The sequence below is a fragment of the Dicentrarchus labrax genome, unplaced genomic scaffold (genome assembly GCF_905237075.1).
Source record: "Dicentrarchus labrax unplaced genomic scaffold, dlabrax2021, whole genome shotgun sequence".
Classification (NCBI taxonomy): Eukaryota; Metazoa; Chordata; class Actinopteri; family Moronidae; genus Dicentrarchus; species Dicentrarchus labrax.
Genome location: NW_026136718.1, coordinates 23469167 through 23493841, shown reverse-complemented (window position 1 = coordinate 23493841; position 24675 = coordinate 23469167). Strand labels below are relative to the sequence as shown.

General features: G+C 41.5%; 2 protein-coding genes across 7 annotated transcripts; both read left to right on the top strand.

Annotated features, from left to right (window-relative positions):
• The first annotated feature begins 492 nt into the window (after positions 1-492).
• On the top strand, positions 493-8619 carry anapc4 (anaphase promoting complex subunit 4). Its single transcript, XM_051376283.1, has 28 exons — positions 493-641; positions 1252-1367; positions 1455-1560; positions 1646-1778; positions 1864-1938; positions 2030-2056; positions 2154-2198; positions 2278-2362; positions 2963-3070; positions 3192-3362; positions 3440-3504; positions 3866-3908; positions 4027-4103; positions 4189-4289; positions 4372-4423; positions 4567-4622; positions 4725-4771; positions 4860-4916; positions 5012-5068; positions 5155-5248; positions 5432-5529; positions 6850-6911; positions 7024-7062; positions 7151-7252; positions 7340-7417; positions 7536-7703; positions 7916-8039; positions 8259-8619. Exons 2-28 carry the CDS (start codon positions 1260-1262, stop codon positions 8496-8498), a joined length of 2418 nt encoding a protein of 805 aa, XP_051232243.1. The 5' UTR covers positions 493-641; positions 1252-1259; the 3' UTR covers positions 8499-8619.
• A 259-nt stretch (positions 8620-8878) lies between these two features.
• Positions 8879-24261, top strand: slain2 (SLAIN motif family, member 2). 6 transcript variants are annotated; one of them, XM_051376291.1, is made up of 10 exons: positions 8879-9670; positions 12201-12343; positions 17691-17858; positions 17946-18119; positions 18203-18556; positions 18637-18783; positions 20009-20092; positions 21748-21786; positions 22245-22455; positions 22598-24261. In XM_051376291.1, exons 1-10 carry the CDS (start codon positions 9186-9188, stop codon positions 22659-22661), a joined length of 1869 nt encoding a protein of 622 aa, XP_051232251.1. In that variant the 5' UTR covers positions 8879-9185; the 3' UTR covers positions 22662-24261. The 6 variants fall into 6 exon arrangements, with proteins under 6 accessions (XP_051232251.1, XP_051232250.1, XP_051232253.1 ...); XM_051376290.1 differs by having other exon boundaries at positions 8880-9670; positions 20006-20092; XM_051376293.1 differs by lacking the exon at positions 21748-21786 and having other exon boundaries at positions 8884-9670.
• Positions 24262-24675: the final 414 nt, after the last annotated feature.

The window sequence follows — 24675 nt, the reverse complement described above, 5'->3', positions numbered from 1 at the left end:
TTTACAGATTATTTCCCAATAAATAATAAGATAGAAAAAAATCTTTGAGGATCTTGAAGGCTCTGTAAGGAGCCAATTTGTATACTGAGTACTTTCTATATTTTAGTGATGTTTAGCCAAATTCACTTGAATAAATGATTGCAATATAGCATTGTGATACTTCTACCAACATTAAAAACTAAACATTTACAATATAGACCAGTGCAATACACACAGGTGTATTTAGACATCAGACACCTAACTTTCCAAATAAACAGAAATGTAGTTACACACTATTATCACTAGAGGGGAATGAAAACACACAACAAACATCCACTCAACGAACACCAAGGCAAACATTATACATATACTAACACTTATAACAGGGAATTCATTATTGTAAAGTGTAGACGCACTAGTTATTCACTGGAGACCATTTTACTGTCAAACGCTTCAAACAATAAACCATTACAACATTCACTTCAATGTGGGCTTCAGTAGCTTCGCTTCACGTGTCCTCTCACGGCTCCCGTTGCTCCACATTGATTGGTGGTAGAGAAAATATGGCGCCGTCCGCGTAATTGTGAAAACAGCATGAAGAAAAACTTAAATCTGGCGTTTCACAGGGCAGAGTGTGTTTGACGCTTTCACATTTCTCAACGGTATGTTGCAGTTATTATTTCACCGCCTGTAAAGTCCAGTACGGTAAATAATAAATAAATAAATAAACCGCGGCCTTTACTCGACATTAGCTTCGTCCACTTGCTAACAAACCAGCTAACAAACTATGTTAACATTGGAGCAGAAGGTTCCGATCTGTCAGCTCATTATCGATAACACTGAGGGTTAGTTTAGCTTTACAGCACTGTGCTGGTTAGGTAACGTCAACCTCTAACGCTACAGGCTAGTTGGATTTCCCAGGTCACATAGTTACATTTACACATGTCTTGTTTTCGGCAACATCGTCTAAAACCCCCAAATAGACCATTTACAGTCATACAAAAAAAAAAAGAAGACACGCAAATGTATGTCATTTGTGCTTGAAAATGTACTCAAACTATTAATTGATCAAAATGGCTCATCTGTACACATAGCAACAAAGGCTCAACTGTGTGGTCTTCCTCAAGCACCAATAACAGGATTGTATTATAACATTAGAGCCTTTCTGACATTTCCTAAGTTAAGCTGGGCAAATAAAATGTTATTATGTTAGTTATTATGTTATTAGGAGATGTTATTCATGTATGTGTTACATTTTGTAAACATTTCCAGTCTACAACATGCCTGCCTTCCGGCAAGTGGGAGAGAAGCAGCTTCCTAACCCAGTGCTGTGTATGGCATGGTCCCCCAAAAGGGATCTTATTGCTCTGGCCAACACGACTGGAGAGGTAGGCTTAAAACTCATTTATTGATCCTGAAACATGTCTCTGTATCTTTTATTGTTTTGTAATTTCATGGCTGATGTTTGTCCATAGTTGCTGCTACACCGCTTGAATAGTTTCCAGCGAGTTTGGAGCTTACCACCCAGTGAGTACACTGGGAAGGAGATCACTGCACTTGCCTGGCGACCTGATGGCAAAAGTAAGGAATGACTGTGTGCGCCTTTTTTTAATTAATCGTCTGCTTGTTGATGGGAACATGACGTTATTATACCTTTACACTCCAGTACTGGCCTTCAGCCTCGCAGACACCAAGCAGGTGGTCCTGTGTGGTGTTGAGAAAGCAGAGATCCTCCACGTGTTTCCAATGCAGAACCCTGTGACCTGCATGCACTGGATGGAGGTGGTGGAGGAGAGCAGGTATGCACAAGGCTCAGGGATCAAACCAATGGCACAAAGGACGTCTGATTTTCTATAATAATGTGAATGTTTTCATGTGTTTCAGTGCCCTCAGCTCCTTCTATAACTCAGAGGATGAATCCAAACTTTTTCTTCCCAAATTACCAACACTCCCCAAGAGGTACCTCTAGCATTCACTGCACATCAGATTATAAGAAAGCACCACCTGAGTTGATTAAATAACATCTGCTTAAACTGTTGTTTCTCCCCAGCTATAGCACGACTTCAAAGATCTTCAGGTGAGGCAGTATTTTAATGTATTAGTCCAATATCAGTTGTCAGCTGTATGTTTTGCTTGTGATAGCAGCCATATGTGTTTATCTATCTGTGTTACAGTGAGGAAAAGTCTGATGAGATAATGAATCTGCTGGGAGAAGTCAGGTAAATTAAATCTGTTTAGTCCGAGTAATGCAGTGTTGTTTTGAATTTGGACTCATCACCCCATTTTGTGGCCATGCAGGCTGAACATACTTGTTCTTGGAGGAGATGCTGGCTTTGTGGAGCTTTATGCCTATGGGATGTACAAGATTGCCACTCTAACAGGGGTAAGGCTCTTTCGTTGATTCATAAGAGTTGTCACCTTCCAAATTGGTCACTGCAAAAAAATATTTGCCAGCATAAATCTGACCTGAAGAACAGAATTTTGTCATTAAACAGCAAAACATAAAGTCTAACTTTAAATTGGATATCACTGTAGAAACATTATACAATAAAATAAACTTCTCCAAACCAAACTTTACCCTCAGTAGTTACTGTTGAGTTGAATCATCACTTCTCTGACACGATCTCAACAGAGTTTAAATATATTCTCTTAACTAATGCTAGCAGCATCTGCAACTAACCTCTTTAGCAGCCACTATTGCAGTTTTTGAGCAGTCACTTATCACACATCTCGTCACACACAAACACACCTAGCGTTAAACTGCACTGTAGCTGCCAGTAGTTCCTCACAGGACACATAGCTGGCAATATGGATTCTCGTGTGATTTTGTGACCTCAACGAATCCAACTGCCCCGCAAGTTGTACCTGTGGCACAGACATTATGAAATCTGAAAGTCAATATCAATATTAAATCTCTAAAACTGATATCTGAAGAATACAACAATACATTTAGTGATTCAACTCATGCTCTTTTCATTTCCAGGTATCAGGAACCTGTCGCAGCCTTAGTCTGTCCAGTGACCTCAAGTCTTTGTCTGTCATCACAGAGGTCAGGTCTGCTGACAACAACCCAGAGATCTGCTACATCCAGGTGAGACGGATGATTTGGCTTCATTTTCCAGTTCTTGTAAACACGCCTTTTCTTCATATCCTCATCGCTGCTAACTTGTGATTATAATTTGCTTATTTTAACAGCCATCTTTGTCTTCCAGCTAGACACAGGGTTGCTCTCAGACTGTCTGCCTGAGGTGACCAGGATGGCACGCAAGTTCACTCACATCTCTACCCTGCTGCAGTACCTGCACCTCTCGCTCACGTGTATGTGTGAAGCCTGGGAGGACATCCTCATGCAGATGGATCTTCGACTCACTAAGTTTGTTCAGGTCAGTAGTTGTGGTTGGTAGTCGAAAGTGGTTAAAATGAGAGAGTGCTACAAATGTCTTATTTCCCGTCTTTGCAGGAAAAGAACACAAGCACTCAAGTTCAAGATGAGTTTCTGGAGCTTTTGCTGTGGGGACAATCGAGGTAAGAATCGGCCATTTACATTGCTGGTATTTTCTCATGTTGCAATGTTTACTGTGTCCTGTGCCCAGCTAATGCTCAAAATTCACCCTGATTGCTTGTTTTACATAAACTTCCTCCAGTTCCTGCATTAACTATTTGGGTTCCTTGTACAGTTTGTTAGTTGTTCTGTACTGTTAATTTTATGCACTAAATATAATATGAAATATCTATAAAATATGTCACTTAGTCAGGGGTTGTCAGTGTACTCAATAACAGAAAAGGGGTCCCTTAAGGAAAAAGTTTGGTTGTTGTAGATGGAGGCAAAATATCTTGAGCTACTTAATAAAAATGTTCTTCTCATTGGCTCTTTGCTCTCATGTAGCCCTGAACTACAAGCTCTTCTGATGAACCAGCTGACCGTCAAGGTGAGAGTAAGAGGTTGTGCTAATACTCCTCCTCCTAATGTTCAAACTTGAATTTGTTCAGATAAGATTTTCTGTAACTGAAAAACTCTTCTTTGCATATATTATAATTTTATCACAGGGCTTGAAGAAGCTCGGCCAATCCATTGAGTCCTCTTACTCCAGCATCCAGAAGCTGGTGATCAGCCACCTGCAGAGGTATGTTCATCCTTTCACTTCTCCTCAATGCTGCCTGTGACCTGCGATCTCTCAATTAAAATACCTTCATTTTCTCTGGCTGCAGTGGCTCGGAGGCTCTGTTGTATCACCTCAGCGAGGTGAAAGGCATGTCCCTTTGGAAGCAGAAGTTTGAGCCCCTCGGTCTGGATTCAGCAGCTATAGAAGGTACCATTCCACTAACCTGCATGGTTAGGAAAAAAATCTGCCTTTTCATCGCAGCATTCACATTTACGTTTTATGTTTTCAGGTGCTATCACCGCTGTGGGTTCATTCTCTCTGAAAGCCAACGAACTTCTGCAGTGAGTTCAGTGATTTTTGAATTAATTAAATTTGTGTACCATTTGCAGTGCTTGTGTTCTATTTTGGAAAATGTTGTGTCTGCTGTTGTTTTCAATGTGTCACAACTCTGCATAGACTCACTGCTTATTATTTTGTCTTTTAGGGTGATTGACAAGAGTATGAAAAACTTTAAGGCCTTTTTTCGGTGGTTGTATGTCGGTAAGAATACAAATTACATTAATGTAATTTATTAGTTTATAAGATCCCAAGTATAAGGTTTTAATGATTGTTTTAATGCTCAAGCTCTTTGCTGTCCCACAGCTATGCTAAGAATGTGTGAGGAGCATATACCACCAGAGCTCAACAAGGTGAGTTATCAAAGGTGAGGAGAGATTTGTGATTTAAAGTGTTCCTGATATAATTTCTATAATTTGAACATGTTGGTTAATCCCTCAGATGACTCAGAAGGACATTGCCTTTGTTGCTGACTTCCTGTCTGAGCATTTCAGTGAGGTGAGAACAGTATAATGGCACTGGGATGACCGTTAAATACATTTGTTCAGCATATTTATAGTTTTTTTTTTACAAACTTCTCCCTGGTTTAACAGAATGAAGAACTCTTTGATCGTAAAGGGAAGTACTTCAACGTAGAACGAGTTGGTCAGGTAAGTGTTTTTTTGTTGCGCAGTGTCGTTGAATGGAGCTGCTGTCTTAAAGCAGTCTGGTTTCTCTTTCATATGGACACTTGCAGTACCTGAAGGACGAGGATGAGGACCTTGTGTCTCCGCCCAACACTAAGGGAAATCAGTGGCTGACGTTTTTACAGGAGAGCACACACCTGAAGGGTGAACTATGATCTTGACTTTAAGAGTGCAGAAAATTATTTTATTAATAATTAATAACTTATTTTATAACTAATGTATGTGTTTTGGATGGAGGTTAAATGGTTGGTTTGGTGAGAAAGTCTCAGTTTACTTTAAGTACCACTGCCATAACTAAGAGATAAAATGTTTGACTGGTTTATCTAGAGAGCCCTTTGCTGTTTCCTTCTTATCCCCGAAAGTCGTTACACTTCGTCAAGAGGATGATGGAGAATGTGATTGAGCAGTGTCTCCAGAAACCTGCTGTGAGTTTTATGTGCTGTTCATCTTCCTCTTTTTCATCAGTACAAGTGACCTTTAAGGTACAAACATCAGGGACCTGCTGTGAAAAAGGGAACAATATTGCCCATTCTGTGTAGTTCCTGCAGCGTTTTATATTTACTGTAGCCACAATCCTATGGAAGCCCTGAACGGCCGTGCCTGCAACAACTTTTTAGGTGTGTAACATTTAGGAGGCTATCGATAGAAGTGTATAATCACCTTAAAACAACCACTGGGGTTTCTCTCTCAGCACATTCTCATTCCCAGGTCATCAAACACAGACGCCAGCTGTGTTCAGTTAGTTGCAATTTGCAATTTCAGCACTAGATGTGACTAAATCCTACATACTGGTCCTTTTTAAGGTAGTTAATCTCAGGATCAAGAGAAAACAAAAGTTTCCGAGATCAGAGGTGCCATGCCATCGATGCATAGATGAGGTATTATAGATGTAGCATTGGTTCAACATAATAGACGTGCCAGTTAATACTCATTTTCACACCAAAATGCAAAGTGCACTCTGGACATTGCAGGGATCTTTCAGCTGATTTAATAAATCTCAATCTTCCCCTGGTATTTGGGTGCCCTGACAGCTCACCTGGTAGGGCTCGCACCCCACGTACGAAGGCTGAGTCCTTACTGCAGTGGCCTGGGTTTGATTCCAACCTACAGCCCCTTGCTGCATGTCATCTCCTCTCTCTCCCTCTCCCCCCACTTTTCCTGTCTCTCTACAGCTGCCCCTGTCTAATAAAGGCCATAAAAGCCCCAAAATAATCTAAGAAAATAAAATAACATCTTTTCCTTTTTGTCAGTACTCCATCATATTGCCAGGAACTTTATATCTTAAATTGACTCTCTGATTTCTGGGATGAACTCTTTTCAGTTCAGTTATGAATCCTCATGATGGTGATCTTGAGCGCTCAAATCAGGTGTGATCAAACAACCAGACACTCCTTTCCGAGTTCGCCATAATTATCCTGCGAGCTCAGGAAAACAAAAGTAGTTTTCTTTTGATAAATTAACTCATTATCTTTATAAATCGGCTTTTGTTTTCTAAAGATAAATTAACACGTGATCTTGATAACAGCATTAAAAAAATAATTGCAAGCACAGCCGTTTTTTGGCTTCAATACAGTACAGCTTCTTGACTAAAGCAAATAAACGTGTATTGGTAATACTGTTACTCCATTGGTTAATAAAAGATAACTGAACATGCTTTTAAAACAAACTTCATATGTGTTTTAATGAAAACTTGACTTATTCTTTCATTTTACACGTTTGTTCATTGTTTGTTTATCTGTATGCAGGAAGTGATTGGGAAGTCTGTAAAACAGGCAGTCTTTTTGCCCCTGTACACTGTGCCAGAGAGGTATGTTTCATATGTTATATATGTTTCTGTTAATAATTTGTATTATTTGAAATACAGTTAAATTAATGTGATTAAAGTTGCATTTATTTGTTCATGTCCGTTGTCTTTCCAGCTCTGAAAACACTCCACGACTTTTTGAACTTCCATCTTTGTACGTATAACACAAACATCCTGGAGTTTCTAAATGCTCTGCACAGTAAGACGGGTTTGTATTGAGAATATTTCTCTTTTTCCTACAGATGGAATGACAAGAAAGCCAAAATGCACTATGTTTTGTTCTGTATGCCAGAGATTTCACCCTGCAAGCTCTACCTATTGCGCAAAGGAACAGACCCGAACAGGTACATTTCTGTCATTGTTGGTGTGTGTGTGAGGTTCTTTGTGTGTTTAATCTGTGTTTATAACCATGTTCTTTGTTTCTGGCACAGACACATCCCCAACAGCGTCATGTCCATTGACCTCAGCCACCATCTTGACAATGCAGAGGATGATAACGCTGCAGCCCAGTTAGTGCCTCTTGTGTCATTCCCACCAATTAAATGAGTTAAACAGACAGAAATGCAAAGTAATTCCTCACCGAGTGATGGTGTTGCTACCATGACTCAACATGGTTTTGTTTTCCAGGTCTAATTATGTATATAGCTGCTTGGATGCTCGTTTCTATGACGATGAAATGCTAACTGTGGTCTTGCAAGGATCAGAAGAAGAGAACAGGAGGCGTGTCCTGGCTCAGCTTCCTCTTGCTTCCACCCTGAGCTGTGAGACAGAATTCAACTGGGAGCCCAACCTGAGGTGCGTGCGTGCGTGAGTGCGTGCGTGTGTGTGTATTATTTGGAAAATGTCCCTTTCCTAACACAAATTCTCACCAATCAGGACAAAGAAGCCAAATGTTAGAATTGAGTTAAGGGACTAAAATAGTTTGAAAAAGGCTTACAGTAGTTAAGTAATTCCTTAAGGACAGCAGAGATGAAGCATAAAATGCTGCATTTCACCCATTTTGTCAGGTTGGACCAGCAGAGCGGTGCCATCCCGTGCCAAGAACTGGTGTTGGGGAATCAGTGGCGTGAACTGGAAAGCATGAAGGCCCAGTTTGTAGCGGTCAATGGAATCCGCAAAGTGGCCTGTGTGGTATGTTAAATTTATATCCAAGACTTCCTGTTATATTAAGTGTATGGGGATTTTAGTTTGGCATATTATGTGTGAATGAGCGTACTGCAATATTGTTTATATTTGTTGCCAGGATCAACATCATCAGATGATCCCTTTTCAGTGTTCTCTGCCGGGGGGGCATGCCAGTGAATGAATGTTATGGACTGTTCCTAACATTTACTTCTTCTTTCCCGGCAGCTAAGTGCCAATCTGAGGCACATTCGCGTTTTCGAGATGGATGTAGAAGATGAAGATGAGGAGGGAGCAGAGTCGCAGAACGTCAGCGCCGACCAGGATGGGCTGGAAACTTCTATGACCAGCCAGGGGCAGGGAGAGGAGAGTGTGGAGGCTGAAGATGAGGCTGGAGAGCCAAGAGGAGCAGTGTTTCAAAAAACTGAGGAGCATCTGGAGTCAGAGGAAGCCTTGGGACTCTCTTAAAACTGACACTCTGGAAAATAAGACTTTGCTCATTGCAAAATGTTTTTTTTGTTTTTTTTTGTTACAGCCTTCTGAAACATGTTTACCATTTCAATATGAAAATAAAAAGGCTTGTGCTCAAGTTGTTGGGTTTTTTTCTTGTCTTATGTATTTTTTTAAATCGTAGTATAGATTTTGAGTACCGTAATGGATCATTTTTATTACCATGCCATTCACTTTTTATTCACCTGGGATGAACTGGACCAGCAATGTAGATCAATAAATAAATAAATGGATTAAGAATCAAATAATTATTCGGTTACCCACATATAACATGAGTAAATACGAGCCGTCGGTAGCACAAACAATGCTAAACGCGTTTGTTTGAGTAGTTATCGGTGCACGTGCAAATAGGTGTTGGTTACGTGCTCGCTCCCGACGCTGAACGCAGTGACGTGAGTTTTTCGCCGCCTGTTGGTCTTTCACAGTTGGTGACGAGTATTATGAAAATGGCCTCGACCCTGCCCGTAAGCACGGTAAACCGGAGAAGATGACGATGTTGAGCTTTTTAAGTCGGTTGAACACCAAAGTGTCTTCTTTGAACACGTAGATAAGAGTGAAGTAAACAAGAACAAACAGACTGTCGGCAGAGAAACGACTAAAAATACCACAGACCACCGCATATTTTCGCAGGGCTGCGGAGCCACTATGGAGGATATCAACTCAAATATCAACGCGGACTTGGAGGTGCGGAAGCTCCAGGACTTGGTGAAGAAACTCGAGCAGCAAAATGAACAGCTTCGGAGTCGGTCTACGTTGTTGTCCTCGTCCGGAGCGATGTCAGGGCACCACAGACCCCTCAGCGACGGATACGACTCGTCGTCCCTGTCAGCGGGGATGGCAGCCGGTCTGGCCGGCTTCCCTGGGGTGGGGTTCGTCGGAACGGGAGGCTACGGTGGTCTGTTGGAGAATAACCGCTGTTTGAGCCCCAGACTGTCATACGACGGTATCAGCTTCAGGAGGGCGTATGAATATGAGGGGGCATCGGCTGCCGCCTCTGTGTCGAGTATGAACTCACTTTATTCAGACACCACCGGGGCTTTTACAGATGAAGGGGAAACATCAATCCTAGACGAAGTGGAAATCTTAGATCTCGAAGACATGGATTGTCTACACGAAGACGAGGACAGCTGGTGAGTGACAGGCTTGTCTTGGGACCACTCTTTGCCTTTACAGCCGTGTCTGTGTCTTCAGTTCTGGGTGACAGCTTTAATTGCCTGGGCACAGCTGCTCTACACATTAGCTACTAAGACAAAACGTCTGGCATAAACAATCTTTAGTAGCTGAAGTCATCTGAAGGAGTCTCATTGTGGATCTCTGACTGAACGATGTAGTTTGGCAAGTCATGTGGGCGATGCCAAGCCCCTTCTCGGACTGTGTCACCATAATAGACATGCTTTGTCCTACAATCAATAGCGAATATCTATCCATTATTTCATACCTCGCTTCCAGTTTGGGGCATTTGTTTCCGAGACTGATCAGTTTAGGCCTCTCAGCTGTCAGGACCATGAAGTCCCTGATCATCTGTTGGACCGTTTCTGGTGTTGTGATGTGGCAGATTGCTTGGCTTGTCATGGCATTGGTGGCAGGAGATCAGTGTGTGCAGTAAAAATGAAAGTTGTTTTCCTGTTTCCAACACACAGTCATGTGGGAGAGGTAGCCATGGTTATATTCCTCCTCTGAAACTGTTGGCACATAGCCACAAGTGCTCTGCAGCACCAAGTGAGGAAGGCAAGAGATTTGAAATAGGACTGCCATCTCATCATGTAGGAATAAATGCTATGTCAGTGTCAAAAGGCTGGTCACCAGCATTGCATTTACAAGGATTACAAACAATGGGTATTAATAATATAAAAGGGTCATGTGGAGCGTCTTTTGGACAAGGATGACCATTTGGCATCACGTTGGTCTGTTTGTAATCAGAATGATTCTGACAGTCCACATGTTCATCCACACTCCTGTTCTTAATCCTCAGCACATTTATGGTGTTTAGGGTTAGTTGGCTTTGCTTACACACACTTTAGATGTGTAATCCTTGAAACTCCAGAGTGTGATTGGATTTATACTGGTGTCTTAATCTCGCCTCGTATCCTAAATTAAGGAAATCCCTTCAAGAGGCAGAGGTACGTACCGAGATGAGTCTTCATTACACGGCTTGGTAGATGGGTTTACAGAAGATAGAAATTGACTAGACGTGAATATAATGATGGGTCGTCCACAGAAGACAGTGGCCCTTGTTATTTTTGGCTCGTAAGGAAGGGTTTGCCTGATTGCCATCTTCTATGGTAATGACAGTGTAATGAAGGTGTACTTCCTGATGCAACTTAAGGACAGTTAAAACTACTACAAAGGTAGATCACATTTGGTTGAAAGCCAGTTCACAGCAGTCTTCCCTCTGTTGCTTGCAGCAGTGAGCCTGTGCCAGCCACTGAGCCTTTGAGATCAGACTACTTTCAGACATTGCTCACTCATGCTCAACAGAGCCAGTCTCGTTATACCCTTGCTGTTTGTCTGCCCTCTGGATCAGATTGATATCTGGGATTACTGTGTAGTGCCTAGCTCTCACCAGCTCCTGTCATAGACTCCTGTAATCCCTGAATTAGCATCAGACTGGATTTTAAATGCTGCATTCTCCCGCAGTGCTGTTGCCTATCCATAGATACTTGTCACACCAAGTGCATGTGGACATGACCCATATCATTGTTTCAGAGCTTGGAGGTCATGTATGAAGTGTTAGGTCTGTTAGCAGGAGATTTACTCTGTAGTGCTGTAGTGAATGTGAATGGCGGTCATTGTGTTGATAAACATTGAAAATGTGCAATCCCAGATTTCAGGCTTGTATTTCTCTGCACTAGCCCGCCTTTGCCTGTAATGTTTGTGCTTTCATCATGAAAGGCTTCTACGATGGCTACAACAGAGCTGACAGCTGCTGATTCAGATGTGTCCTCTGAGTGGAAACTCTCCTTTTCTTGGAGATTAAGGATAAACACATGTTTCTATTACTTGTACAATTGACAATTCAGTTAGTTTGTAGCCTTTTTGTATACATTTATGTGTTCTCATCAGTATTAAGAGACAGACTCAATCAATACAGCTGACTAAGCACTGAACCCATGACTCTTTCAAACGGTTTTGAGTAGACAGTGTTTCATTCTTAAAGTTTGCTGCAGCGAGAGCTGTAAGTTGCATTGTCCTCATCGTTAAGGGAGACCCGAGAGGGTTGTGCTTAATGAACACATGCAACATTTAAACTGTAAGAGTCAAGATTATATTGACAGGTATTGAAGATGCAGAGTGCAAGTCACTGCAATGTATGTTTTCAACTGGTCTTAGATAATTAAACGCCCCCAAGAGTTCAAATATTTAAGTATGAAATAAATCTGAATGAAGACAAATAGTAATTTTCAGTGTCAACAAGCGTGGTCACATAAATACCTTTTTGCCTGTCCAACTTGTCTGCCATTGCCACTGCGGCATTCTGTGATAAAACACTGTCCAAACACTTGTTATCCCCTCTCCCATCTCATTTCCACTGTGTCACATCACGCATGAGATGTGACATGTCATAGTGGGTCATCATTAGAGAGAGAGAGAGAGAGAGAGAGAGAGTTTGTGATTGCAATATACCATGTCTAACTGTGTGTGCTGTTTATGTTTTCCCAGGCTATATGAGGCGAAACTGGACAGTCCCCTGCAGAAAACCTTGAGTCCTATCGTGTGGTGCCGCCAAGCTCTTGACAACCCCAGTCCTGAGATGGAATCAGCCAAGCGCTCACTCATCCACAGACTGGACCTCACCCTGTCAGGTAGACAACGCCAGTGAACATGAAACAACTAGTCTCAGCTTAGCAGCAGCAACAGTAGTAGTAGAAACAGTAACAACATCTGTGATACACTTAATTAATCTCTCTCCTTTTTAGGAGTTAAAAACCAAATACCACCCCTAGTAAGGAGGGATTCACTGTCTTACTAATGAGACATAAGCAGGACAGAATCTTTACTGAGACAAAGACTTTAGTTGTTTTCAAAGTCTTCCTGTGTCTGCTGCCTCTGTGCTGTCAGCCAGTTGGTCTCTTGCTGTCAATTTGTATATCTATCAGTTTTTCTAATTCTGTTACATTATTCATTAGAGCTCTTCATCTTTATCATAAAAGCAATGCTACTTCTTTTTTAATCTATTTTTAGTCACTCTGACGACAATAAAACAATGGAGTTCCTTCACACTGAAACAACAGTGATTTTCCACAGCTAGTGAATGCTCTGTAAGAATTTGAACTCAAATGGTATAAAAATTCAAGCATTATTTGAAGAACGAATGGAAATGATTGTCGTATATAAGGCATATGTGGAATTATTGATCCAGAGACGTAGAGCTTAAATGCAGAACTGTTGTGGTTGTTCTTATTACTAAGAGCTTTTATTTATGGGAGTGAGCCTCTCTAATAATCTTTCTATTTCCTTTTATTGATTTTTGAAGCACAAGAAAACACAAAATAAATCCACACTGTGCTCTAGTGTTTCTTTAACTACTGTTACAACTACTACACACAATTAGAAAGAACAGATGGTATCATTCATCAGCGTCCCTAATTCTAAAGGGAAGATGAACTACACACACATACCTGTATGGTCGCTGAATGGCGGAGGCTGTCGACCTGGCAGACACAGATAAGTCATTTGAGAAACACATGGACTAGGGGATTAATTCCCAGCTGGGGTTACAGTTCATTAGGTGGTTCCAGTTCCTGGTTACAGTCACCAGGATTTAGGAGTGCTAATAGCATACAGGGGATTCAGTTTTCCTCTTTTGTTACACCTTTGCAGCAATCTGTGTGAAAAATAATACTTAATTTATACATCACCATGGGCTACGCAAAATATGTGCCATATAATTGCGCCTAGTTGCTTAGGGCAAGTATATAGTATTTATTTATTGATATTTACATCTGTCTAGTGAACCACTTTCTCCTCATGAATTCAAGGTACATAGAACTGGTGGTACCAGCAGATTTAAATTTGTCCATGTTGAAGGATCATATAGTATGAGAATGGATGTAAACTAGTGTAATACTGGAAGTCGAGGAGCTGTGTAGTGATGTTTAAGTGTTTGATACTGGATTTGAACTCATTGTCCTTTTCCAGTACACTCCACACTGAGAAATCAAAGCTGTTTTAAATTGTATACAGTATATATCATGAATATTATCATGAACAAAATATTATAGGTGGTTTCATCTATAAAATATCATCTGGGTCTACCTTATTTTTAGACATTTATGTTTGGTCTATGTCTGTTATTTGAGCTTTTGACTGCCACTAATTATAGTTAGTCCCTTTAGTGAGGAGGACCAACCTCAAATCCTCGCAGCTAAACTGAGAGAGGTCATTTCCATTTTGACAGTGGTATGTCCATGTGACAGATCATGTTGAGCAATATGTGGCTGAAGGTTGTTCACTGTGATCTTCTCAGCTCTGTTGTGCAAGAATCAGGACAGCAAATGGACACAGAGCCACCTCCTCCTCATCCACAGATACTGAGATTTGTTTTTGGTGGTTGCTAAACGAAATGACTCCAGCTCTTATGTGGATCCAAATATCACAGCATCTTTTTCCTTACACGTTTCACAGATCAGATTCTTATGAACATGTAAACGGAAAAAGCCCATGGAGTCTGGTATGAGAGCTGTTTTGTGCTACCTTCATAACTGATGATGATAAATCTCACTGAAATAAGGAATTTGCAGTGTAAACGCAAATTCATTACAACGCACAATCATTTCTTTCTCTTTCCCCTTTATTAAGACCACTGTGAGCTGTAACTGTGTTTATAGATTAGGCTTCTGAGGCAAACACTCAAAACTGACTCTCAAGACCTGTGTGTAGATGTAGCCTTAGAAGACCATAGTGGACAAAGCATGATGTCCTGTCTAACAGCTGACTAATGCTACAAATAACTAGCCACTTGAGTAGGGTTTAGGGAAGCGTGATAGTGGTGATATCATCACTGTAGGTGTGAAAGGGGGATAACGTCATCCTGCTTTGGCCTGAAAATAAATATCCCTACTATCACTGATACAACCCACCCAGCTTCCTTCACTTCTCTCCTCACGTAGCCCTTATGATGTTGTCATTACTTCCACAAAGGCTCCCAGAACAACAGACAGAACAACAAAGGTTTTATGTGGAGTCTTGTTATTCACTGGCCAAGTGGTTAAAATATTTAAATCAAATAAAGAGAGCATCAACGTCGTCATTAGTAAAGATTTTTGTTTCCTTTTTCTGTGCTAAACAAGACTTCGGCAAAACCTAAGCACTACATTCTGAGAGCATTTGTGTCTGTGAGTGAAAGAGAGGCTCACCACAGACACACCCTCATGGCTCCTGGCTAGTCTCCTTCACACCCGGTCTCCAACAGGAGCGTGTAAACCGTGTTGCCATGGTGTTGGCTTGAGTTTGTGTCGAAGGAATTGCAACAACAAAAAAAATTCACTTGAGGCAGATTCAAGACAAAGCGCCGACTTCCTTATGTCATAAACGTATCTGTCTAAACATTATGCCTGTGCCAGCTTTTGCAGCGAGTGCACACTCTTACAAGGCATTCACATATTTTAAACATGAACTTTGGAGCATCAGTGGTGACCAAGCCTTTTGTCCGTGCACACCCTGTTCAAATCATATTCCCAGATGACGTGCCTCAGTTATGTAACAACAGGGAGGAGATGGCTATGAGTTGGCTGCACTACTTTCTTCATGTCAGACAATCCTGATAAACAGTCACAACATGTGTTGCTAGAGCTGAACAATTCAACAGATTTTCCATAGTGCTGCTCCGACAGCTGCCCTGCACTGTTGATACAGGACCCAAGAGGTCCCAGCCACAGTCACATAGCTGACCGGCCCTGCTCTTTTCTTAAACCTTATTCTGTACAGTTAGTTCACCTCCTTCTTGCATGTCTCTGCCAGTTTGATCCCTTTTTGCCTTTGTGGTATTTATCTCTCTCAGTTCCAAAAGCTTCTCTGTTTGCTCTTATCTTGTGATATGTTCACAGGGTCTGTTTTAAGCTATTCATTCATTTATTTTATTTTTTAACCTCAATACCAAGTGTTGTCTTCCATTTCCTCCTCACCATTTAAGCCCTCCAGGCTATCATTTTGTATCAGGCTGTTGTGTGCTTGCTTTTTTTTTTTCCTTTTTCCTTTTTGGCCTGTGGAAACTACCCTGAAGTTTCCACAGCTGAACAGCCAAGACAGAAAATTCTCCAGCACTATTTCTCAGTAAATCAAAATGGCATCAATCACAGTGGGTAGAAAGAAGCAGTTCCTCTCTCTACTTTTCTTGTTTTAGGACATGAGGATTTGAGGACACTCTATTTTGGTTGGTCCCTGTGCTGCAGATCCCTTGAGATTGTTCTGTGTCTCATTCAAGTGACAATGTGCTGCTACAGTCACTTTGATAGGGCACATTGTCATCTAACCACCTCCAAACTGTTTAACACAGAGCCCCTAGCAGGGTTCATATAGGCTGCAGTCAGTATAGACTGTTATGTCAAGAGATTTTCCTAATCATAGCTAGTATGATTCCTCTACTTCCTAGTATACACACAAGATGATTCATGTTTCTAAGCACTCACAGAAACGTCTTTGTGTTTGTGACAAGAGCCCACAGTGGAGGCTTTCAGTTCAAATCTTGACTCTGATATTGGAGGTTACTTTCACTAGGTGAACCATTTTTATGTGTTGATTTGACTCTTCCTAAATGGAAACTAAGCACCCATTGTTTTTAAAGTGCACAGCGTCACAGACCTACGTGTTGCAGTGTTGTTTACATTCCTCAGTAGCTGATCCGTGAGGATGGCAGCAGAGTGGATGAGGTTGTTGGTGTTTCCTAAATAATGCAAGAGGACAGAGTGCAGAGCATGAGGAGAGGGAGAGAGTAGAAGGAGGAGGTGGCTGATCTTAAAAGGCTCCTTTCCCCATTCACCTCCCAGCTGTGTAAACACATCCAGTCAGAGAGAGAGAGAGAGAGAGAGGGGGGAAGAAACAAATATGGGTAAATGAGTGGACTTTGAGACATTAACCATCCAAACTGTAACAGTGACCAGCAGCCTGTCCTGAGTCTGATCTTATGACTGAGACAAGGGACTCTGCAGACTGGAGCCTTTGACTGCTGCTTCGCTGAGTTTCACAGAGAATTGCATTGTGCTCTGTGCGTATGGATTGAATGGCATGCATTGTTAAGTGATTCTCCCAGCTGATGATGCAGGAACTCTATCAGGCCCACACTCAGCATACGGTTTAAGAGACTCGGACCAGACTGCCAGCACACTGTAGAGCTTTCATAAAGGTGCCGGCCATGAGCAGACACTGCTGGTGTTGTAGTCAGACACTGGGATGTGCAGCAGGCTTTGTCAGGGTCTTTTGTGGGTTACAGGGTATAGATGTAGTATGTTAACATACTGGGCAAACAGTGAAGTGAACTTAACATTCATAAATGCCATATCTTGAGCTACATTTCACACTAGATGTGCGTTTTTCCAATATTCTATTCTTTTTTTCAAAGGGGATTCACTATTAGTCATTAATTATTACTGGACAACAAAGGAAACAGTGTCATCTCTGGCAGCACACCAATCTTCACAAAGAAGCACAAGATTTGAAGAGATTCTTCTGCATGACTGAATCTATCTATGGACACAGTAACATTGGACAAATGACTTGACAGAGTTTTCATTTATTACTTTGTTGGTCAAAGAATCCCACGAAGGGAAGAATATTAGTTGAAACGAGCCGTACATTTTCATCTTTTAACAGTTTTAACATCTCATTAGAACAGTATTACACTGATCTGTTTTAAAGTAGAGATAAAGTAGCAGAAATAAAGAAATAATGTGATATTTCAGACTAATATTCAATGACTCACTGTATCCACTATGAATAATGTATAGTAATTTAGTAATGTCACAGAATATAAAGACCACTATCGGTCAGTGAGTTTGATGTTTGAAAGAATGTGCCTTTCCAGTATTTCTTTAATCATCTTCTCTCTTTGTACAAAGGTGTGGATTTGGATCTTCAGACTATATAATGTTCTTTTATCTTTCTTCATGTAATGTGGCTTGATTGATATCTTAGTTCTGTTGTGTGATTCTACAGCCAACAAGCGCAGGAGCCTGTATGGAAGCCCCTACAACCAGCAGGGTTATGGAAGTCCATATAGCACAAACGCAGCAAACAGTCCTTATAGCAGTGGCTTCAACTCCCCCTCCTCAACCCCCAGCAGAGTGCCCATAGTCAGACAGCAACTAATGCCTGGGAATGCAGGTATGGGTCTATCTCTAGTTCATTAACAGAACAGCTGCTGTTGTGGAATATGTCACTGAAGTGTTCACAAATGTGTTTCCTTACCAGTAAACCAGCGAAACGCAGCAGCAGAGAGGAATCCTCCGGCTATAAGCCCACAGTCATCAGTGGACAGTGAGCTGAGCACCTCAGAGATGGATGAGGACTCCGTGGGCTCCTCAACTACATACAAACTCAATGATGTCACTGATGTCCAGATACTGGCACGCATGCAGGAAGAGAGTACGTACCTGTACCAGTAGAACTGTTCAGTTTTCAGCTCCTTTGTCGTGTGTTGTAACTGTGAGTGTATTCATGTTTGTCAGGTTTGAGACAAGATTACGCAGCAACAGCATCCAGGCGGAGCTCCGGTTCGTCCTGCCACTCGCTGCGGCGCAGCACCTTCAGCGACCAGGAGTTAGACGCACACAGTCTGGAGGACGATGAGGAGCCGGTGCACCCAGCCTTCCACCTTCCCTCCAACCGTTTTAGCCCCTCCCCTCGACACTCTCCTCGAGCCTCCCCCAGGAATTCACCGCGCTCTCGCTCCCCTGCCCGATCTATCGACTACAGCCACAGTCGCGGCTCGCCTCAGCCCATCATCAGCCGCCTGCAGCAGCCTCGCCACTCGCTGCAGGGGCACGGGCACGACATGCAGACCAATGTGGTGAAAAATGAAGGTAATGAAGGTGGCGGTTTTTTATGCGATTCTGGACACTGTCCTATTGCCTGAGCTAATCCTTTTCTATTGTTTTTGTAGAAAAGTTGCGTCGTAGTCTTCCCAACCTCACACGCTCCTCGGCAGCAACGGCCCAGGGCCCAGAGCCCGTCAAGAACAGCCGCAGCTGCGAGTCCAACCTGCAAGTGCCAAATGGCGGCTCTCCTCGACACCAGAGCCAGTCTGCTAGTGAGTATTGTGGCAGACACATACATAAACGTCATTTTAATTTAATTCCATTTTACTGAAAAACACACAAACGCTCAAATATTGTAAATGATTCTTTACACTGCAGTCGCTGATATCACTGTGTTGTCAGCTGACATTATATTATTATTTGTTTTGCTCTCCAAGTATACTGAACATTCAGAAACATGACAGGCTGTGTAATCTCTTGTTAGTCATCATGCAAGTGTGAATTCTGTTAACACTACTGGCTGCACCTACAGTACAAGGACTATACTGCTTTGTAGTGCCATGGCTTTTGGTGTTTGGGGATCCTCTTTGTCTTTGATCATTTTCAGTTGTAATATCTTTTATTCACACGCATCCCTTCTCTTGTCGCCTTGGCACAACTTTCACTTCAAAGAAACACACTCATCCTGCAAAATAAGAGCATGGCGCCAGCAACACTGAAAATCCAGAGCGACTTTTGGTATCAGCAACACTAACATTGTTTTACATTTCATGTCCAAGGGTTTTATGTTCTTTAAGATCTTAAAATCCCTCCTCTGTGTGTTAAGAGTGTCCATTTGATGTAATCCTGTAATGGTAGATAAAGGTGATGAGGTTGTCCTTAATCCAGAAACAGTAATCCCTCTCTGTTCCTAGCAGCAGAGAGAACAGGGGTCAAAGGGCAGGTTTCAGCTGGTTAAACGTGTACTGGCTGCCTTTATCCTGTCTTAACCAACCTTTGGACCTTTTATACATTAAAGGAGATTTTAGCTTTTTTTCTGCTGAATCTTAATAGATATTTTTATTTGTATACTTCAGAAAGATGTAAAAAAGATTCTGTAATTTTTTACAGTTGGTTTACTGTCCTGATAGATGTTCTTTATCTGAGCTTGGACTATACTGGACATGTGAGACACCCAAATTTCTGCCTCTCTCACCAACTTCTCTTCACTGTAAAGCATGTGTAACCAGCCTTCATTTCTCTGTCTGTGCTGAGACTGGCTGATTGGCTTTTGAACCTGGCCGTGGCACTGACACTCTTCTCTGACAGTCTGCTGCTCTACCTGAATGCAGCTGCCTGTGGATGTTTGGCTGTAGGGCCCCCTAGTGGCTTCAAACTGCACCTAAGGCTTCTATGGCCTTCATTGCCTCTACAGCCCCTTTTTTCTCCAGTAATTCTGTGAATCTCAGGCACAATGAAGTCTGACTCCCATGCTGAAATGTCCCTGTTTTCCAGCAGCAGCTCAGCTTCCGAGATACTCGACCCCTTCTCGCTCCTCCCCGAAACCCAAACAGCACCTCCAAAGCCCAACTGCCCTGCGAGGTAACAGCCTGCTCCTAAACCAGCTGGAGGCTGTGAGATCGATCTCACACAGATATATGCACAGTTCATGACTTACTAAAGGCAGCTGCCTGTGCACTGATGGTATAGACTATATTGTATGGAGCTGGCACTGGTTGCCAGCTGTGATGTAACTATGAGTGCAGTTTTAGCCTCTGATTTTGATGCTTTCTTTGAGAGAAACAAAGAACAAGAAAGAGGTGGAGCAGGGTTGTTGTTGGCAGAGATGAGCTTGAGTTTATAACTCCCACAGGTATGAAAGGATTTAATGTTCATACTTTAAAGGTTGCGATGATTCTCGTGAGGACTGTGTCGAGCTGTTTCTGTAAAAATATTAAATTGATCATATTGTCTCAGAAATGTCAAAACAGTGTGCTGTTGCTGGTCCATGGTTGACAATCAGTCACTCAGATAAGCCTGGCTGCATAAAAAGAAAAGCGTCATTCATCTGTTCATCCCTGACATCTTAACGTGGATTACATGGAGCTTTTTGTCCTTGTTCCAGTACATTCACACCGTCTTCACAAAGTACAAATCCACCTTTATAGACTTCCTAGTCTCAATACATGTTATTCTAATATTTTAAAATAAAATAGCCAACTTAATGTTATCCAACTGCTGTTCATTGTTAGTCTCTTGGTCAACCATGTCACATACAGGGCTGCACAATTAATCAACATATTATCGAAATCGCAATATGGCCAAGCAAATTGCAGAAGCAATATAGAAATGGCAAGAACTGATAAAAGGTAAATGTGTGATAAAACAGCATTATAATGAAGTACTGTACTGTGGCCTACAAATCTTGTTCTCCAGATTTAGGAAAACATGTTTGTTTGGTACAGACCCCCCAAAATTTCACATCATCATGATTTTAATAGTTTGGGGTTTTTTTGTGTGAAAATGTTATTTTTGTGATGCAGAAATAATCATTCCCACTTAATCATGAATTGCAATATCTGTCAAAATAATCCCAATAAGATGTTTTTACCATATCGTGCAGCCCTGATTTACGGTATATATTCTATATTTTATAGGCAGACATAGGGGCAGAATATATGAAATATTGAGTTCCATAATTAGATGTCCCTCATTTAATAAAAACACATCTCAAAAAGTGATTCATATAATTCTTTGTGTACAATGTAAAATGTTCACATTATACAGTCAGTTGCCAGTTTATTATGTACACCTACTAAAAGTAATGCAGTCTGAAGTCCTACCTATATAAAAAAAGTTCTAAGTTTTTGCTGAAACTGCTTTAGAGCAATTGTACTTGATCAGTTTTGCCTAGGTGTTCCTAATAACCTGGAAGCTAAGTGTATATACAGTTAAAGCACATTGGTTACAGTGACACACTTTATACATTGTGTCTGTACAGTGTGGCAGAATTACCAAAGGCTACATTACATGTGTAACTGTCCCATCATTATGCACTGCAACACTTGCTCTACACATAACGGCTTATTGCGACATGGCAAGTAGGATTATTGCTGATATGGTCAAAGGTTATGCAACATGACAGTTTGTTAAGAAAACAAAAGGCAGTAAGAGAAACCCCACTGAAGCCCATTCCTCAGTACCTTCCTCCCAGCTCTGAATTAAGGCCTGTCTCTGTTGTCTTCATCTTTGTCTAGTCCCACTCTCCTGTTGCTTTGGAGAAGAAGGTGATTTCAGTGAGTATTCACTGAGGGTTTCTGCCTTTTTAAATATTGTGAATGTGGTTCTACACCGTGGTTGTATTGTTGTTGTGCTATGATGTGCTTCTGGTTTTCACTAGTGTGTGTATCACCTCATTCTGTCAACACATTTAGACTCATAGTAAGCAGCTGAGTGAATTAGACTTTACTGTTTGATTTAGATTTTTTATGTTGTAGTTTTGTAGTTTCTAAACTTGCATTTTAACAGGTTTGACTTCATTTGTGAATTTGTGATGGATGTGGTTAGGAAATAACAATATGTTTCCATGTTTGATAGATATTTGGCATATTATATCTACCTCACATCATTGTGCTCTTGGTCATTACTGCATTGTTAAACTGCTAACAGACAGAAACCTATGAAAGCATATTATCTATAAAGACTAACACAATGCAGTTATACCTGACTGTATTGCTGCTCTGCCTGTCTTCAGTCCCCTCTCCCAGTAAGCTGCGAACTCCAGCCACCCCCTCCCCTCTGGCCTTGAGGCAGCCAGTAAAGGCCACATCCAACCCGGGTTCTGCCACCTCCACCCCCACCCGCTCCCTGGCTCCTCCACGCAGTGGCTTGCCCCGCCCCAGTGCTTCTTCTGCAGGAGGAGGGATCCCTCTACCTCGCAGCAAATTGGCCCAGCCTGTGCGCAGGTATGTGCAACACACACACACACACACACACACACACACACACACAGTGGCCTCATCTTGCACTTGTGTAAACGGATAACTGGTAGATATTGTTGTACACAAACTTTAACTGAAGGTTTTTTTTTCCTCATCTCCTTCTCAGATCTCTTCCTGCTCCTCGGACCTACGGCGGCGCAGGTGACAACTGGAGAGAAGGTTGTTACTGAAATGGGCCAGCAGGGGGCTCTCCAATCAAACTATCAACACAAGGAGGCAGACATTACAACATGGCACTTTATCTACCTAGATACCTTTTACAGTGAAGAGAGAGAGAGAGAGACTATGTCCCAAAAATCTATAATTTAAAAAAAGGAGAGGATAGTGTCCACATCGCGTCAGAGAGGACCTCCCATCGTGTTTCTCTGTGGGCTTCGGCTCTGGAGGGGTTAGGCATGTAGTGCAGACAGCCCAGAAAATGCCAAAGAAACCAGCCCGACTCCAGCTCCGCCAGCAGAGGACACATCACCTGCCTTGGTTTGACTGCAATCATCTGTCAGACGGTCCATATCACTTCATTGTCCAGCTTTCCTCCCGACCCTCTCCCTTGTTCTTTTCCACCTCCCTCAGGTTGAAATGTTTCCACACATTTCTCTCTTTATGCTCTGTGTTTAACAGATGTAAGTGAGCGATCTCTATGATGATGCTGTGCAGGTGAAATGTCCCGTAATGTTAGAAAATTGTGGATGTCTTGCAACAGTGAAAGCACCTCTGTGTGGGTATGACATTTAAGAATCTTTCCTCTTGTAAAATCAGCCAGAATGTATGCACAAGTTTGTTTTGGAAATTATTTATTCAAATTATTTAAGAAGTCTATGTCCAAACATCCATATCAGTATTTTGTTTTAAGACTTAAATTCTTTAAAATGTACATTTTGAACCTCAACTGCAAGCTAACTCTCCAAAGCCTTTTATTGCTTTTAAAGTGTCAAATCAGGACTCGTGAGACACCCGGGTGATTAATGATGCCCTGGCCAAAGCCTCAGGTCTGATTTGTACCACAGTTTGCCAAGATTATACTTTTCCATTAAAGTGCTGTGATTGGTCAGTTTAAGAACAGGTTGACATTAGTTATATCTATTCAGAAAGAAACATGAACTCTAAAACATATTTTTGTCCCAGTTTACGCATTCAACCAATTAAACCAAGACAACTTTGATGTGATTCATTACACAGATTTCTGTCAGTGTATATCATTCATGCCACGAAAAAATAAAAAATAAGGGTCTTGAATAAGATGACAAGATGAAAAGGTTTTGCTGGCGTTTACCTCTTGTGCTATGAACATAAATCAAATGGTGTGCCAGTGTTAGGGAAGCTGTTCTGGTCATTGGTGTGGTGGGTGTTATAAAAACTAGTGCCTATAATTTAAAGTTTCACTTGAGTTTGAACATCATGTTTTGTTTGTTTATCATTTTGTGCCAATTTCTGGTTTTGCCAATATTATTTGCCATTTTGCATCTCTGCTTGGTTGATCTGCTTGCCTGTTTTTTTGCAACTGAATCAATACATTTATAATTGCTTTGAAGTGTTTAAAATACGCCTTCATATTTATAACTAATTACTCATTCTGTAAATGAAACTATTTATTAAAGAGAGAGGTGCCTCTGTAGAAGCTCAGATTCAGTGGGAAGCTACAACGAATGTTGCAAAAAGACATACCACACCTTTTGTGTGACAGTTTTTGTTATTGAACTTTTTTTTATATCCACAAACATGACATTCAGTTTCCCTGTGTAAATTCACATTTCAAATAAAAGCTGAAAAGTTGTTCTCTTTGCATTTTTTGGATTTTCTGCATATTTAAGAACAATAAAATGTTTGGATTATGTTGAGACAACCAAAGCCATCAGTACCGACTATGAAACGATAAAACCTTAAAGAAAAATCAACCTAGTCTCAAAACTGTGCCCCTCATGGGGTGTCCTGAGTCCTTGCTCCAGCGATCATGGGTTTGGCTCCGACCTGTGAACCTTTGCTGCGTGCCATCTCTCCCCCCCCACCCCTCCTCCTCCCCTTTCCTGTCACTCTCTCAAGCAGTCCTGTGTAATAAAGGGAAAAACTGCCCTCAGGTTTTTCCAGCTTTCTTGACAGGATCTCAGCATTGAAAAACATGAAAGGGTCCATCGATGCTAACCGTTTTTATCTAAAGGGCACATCCAAATCTGTTAGGGTCAATTATTT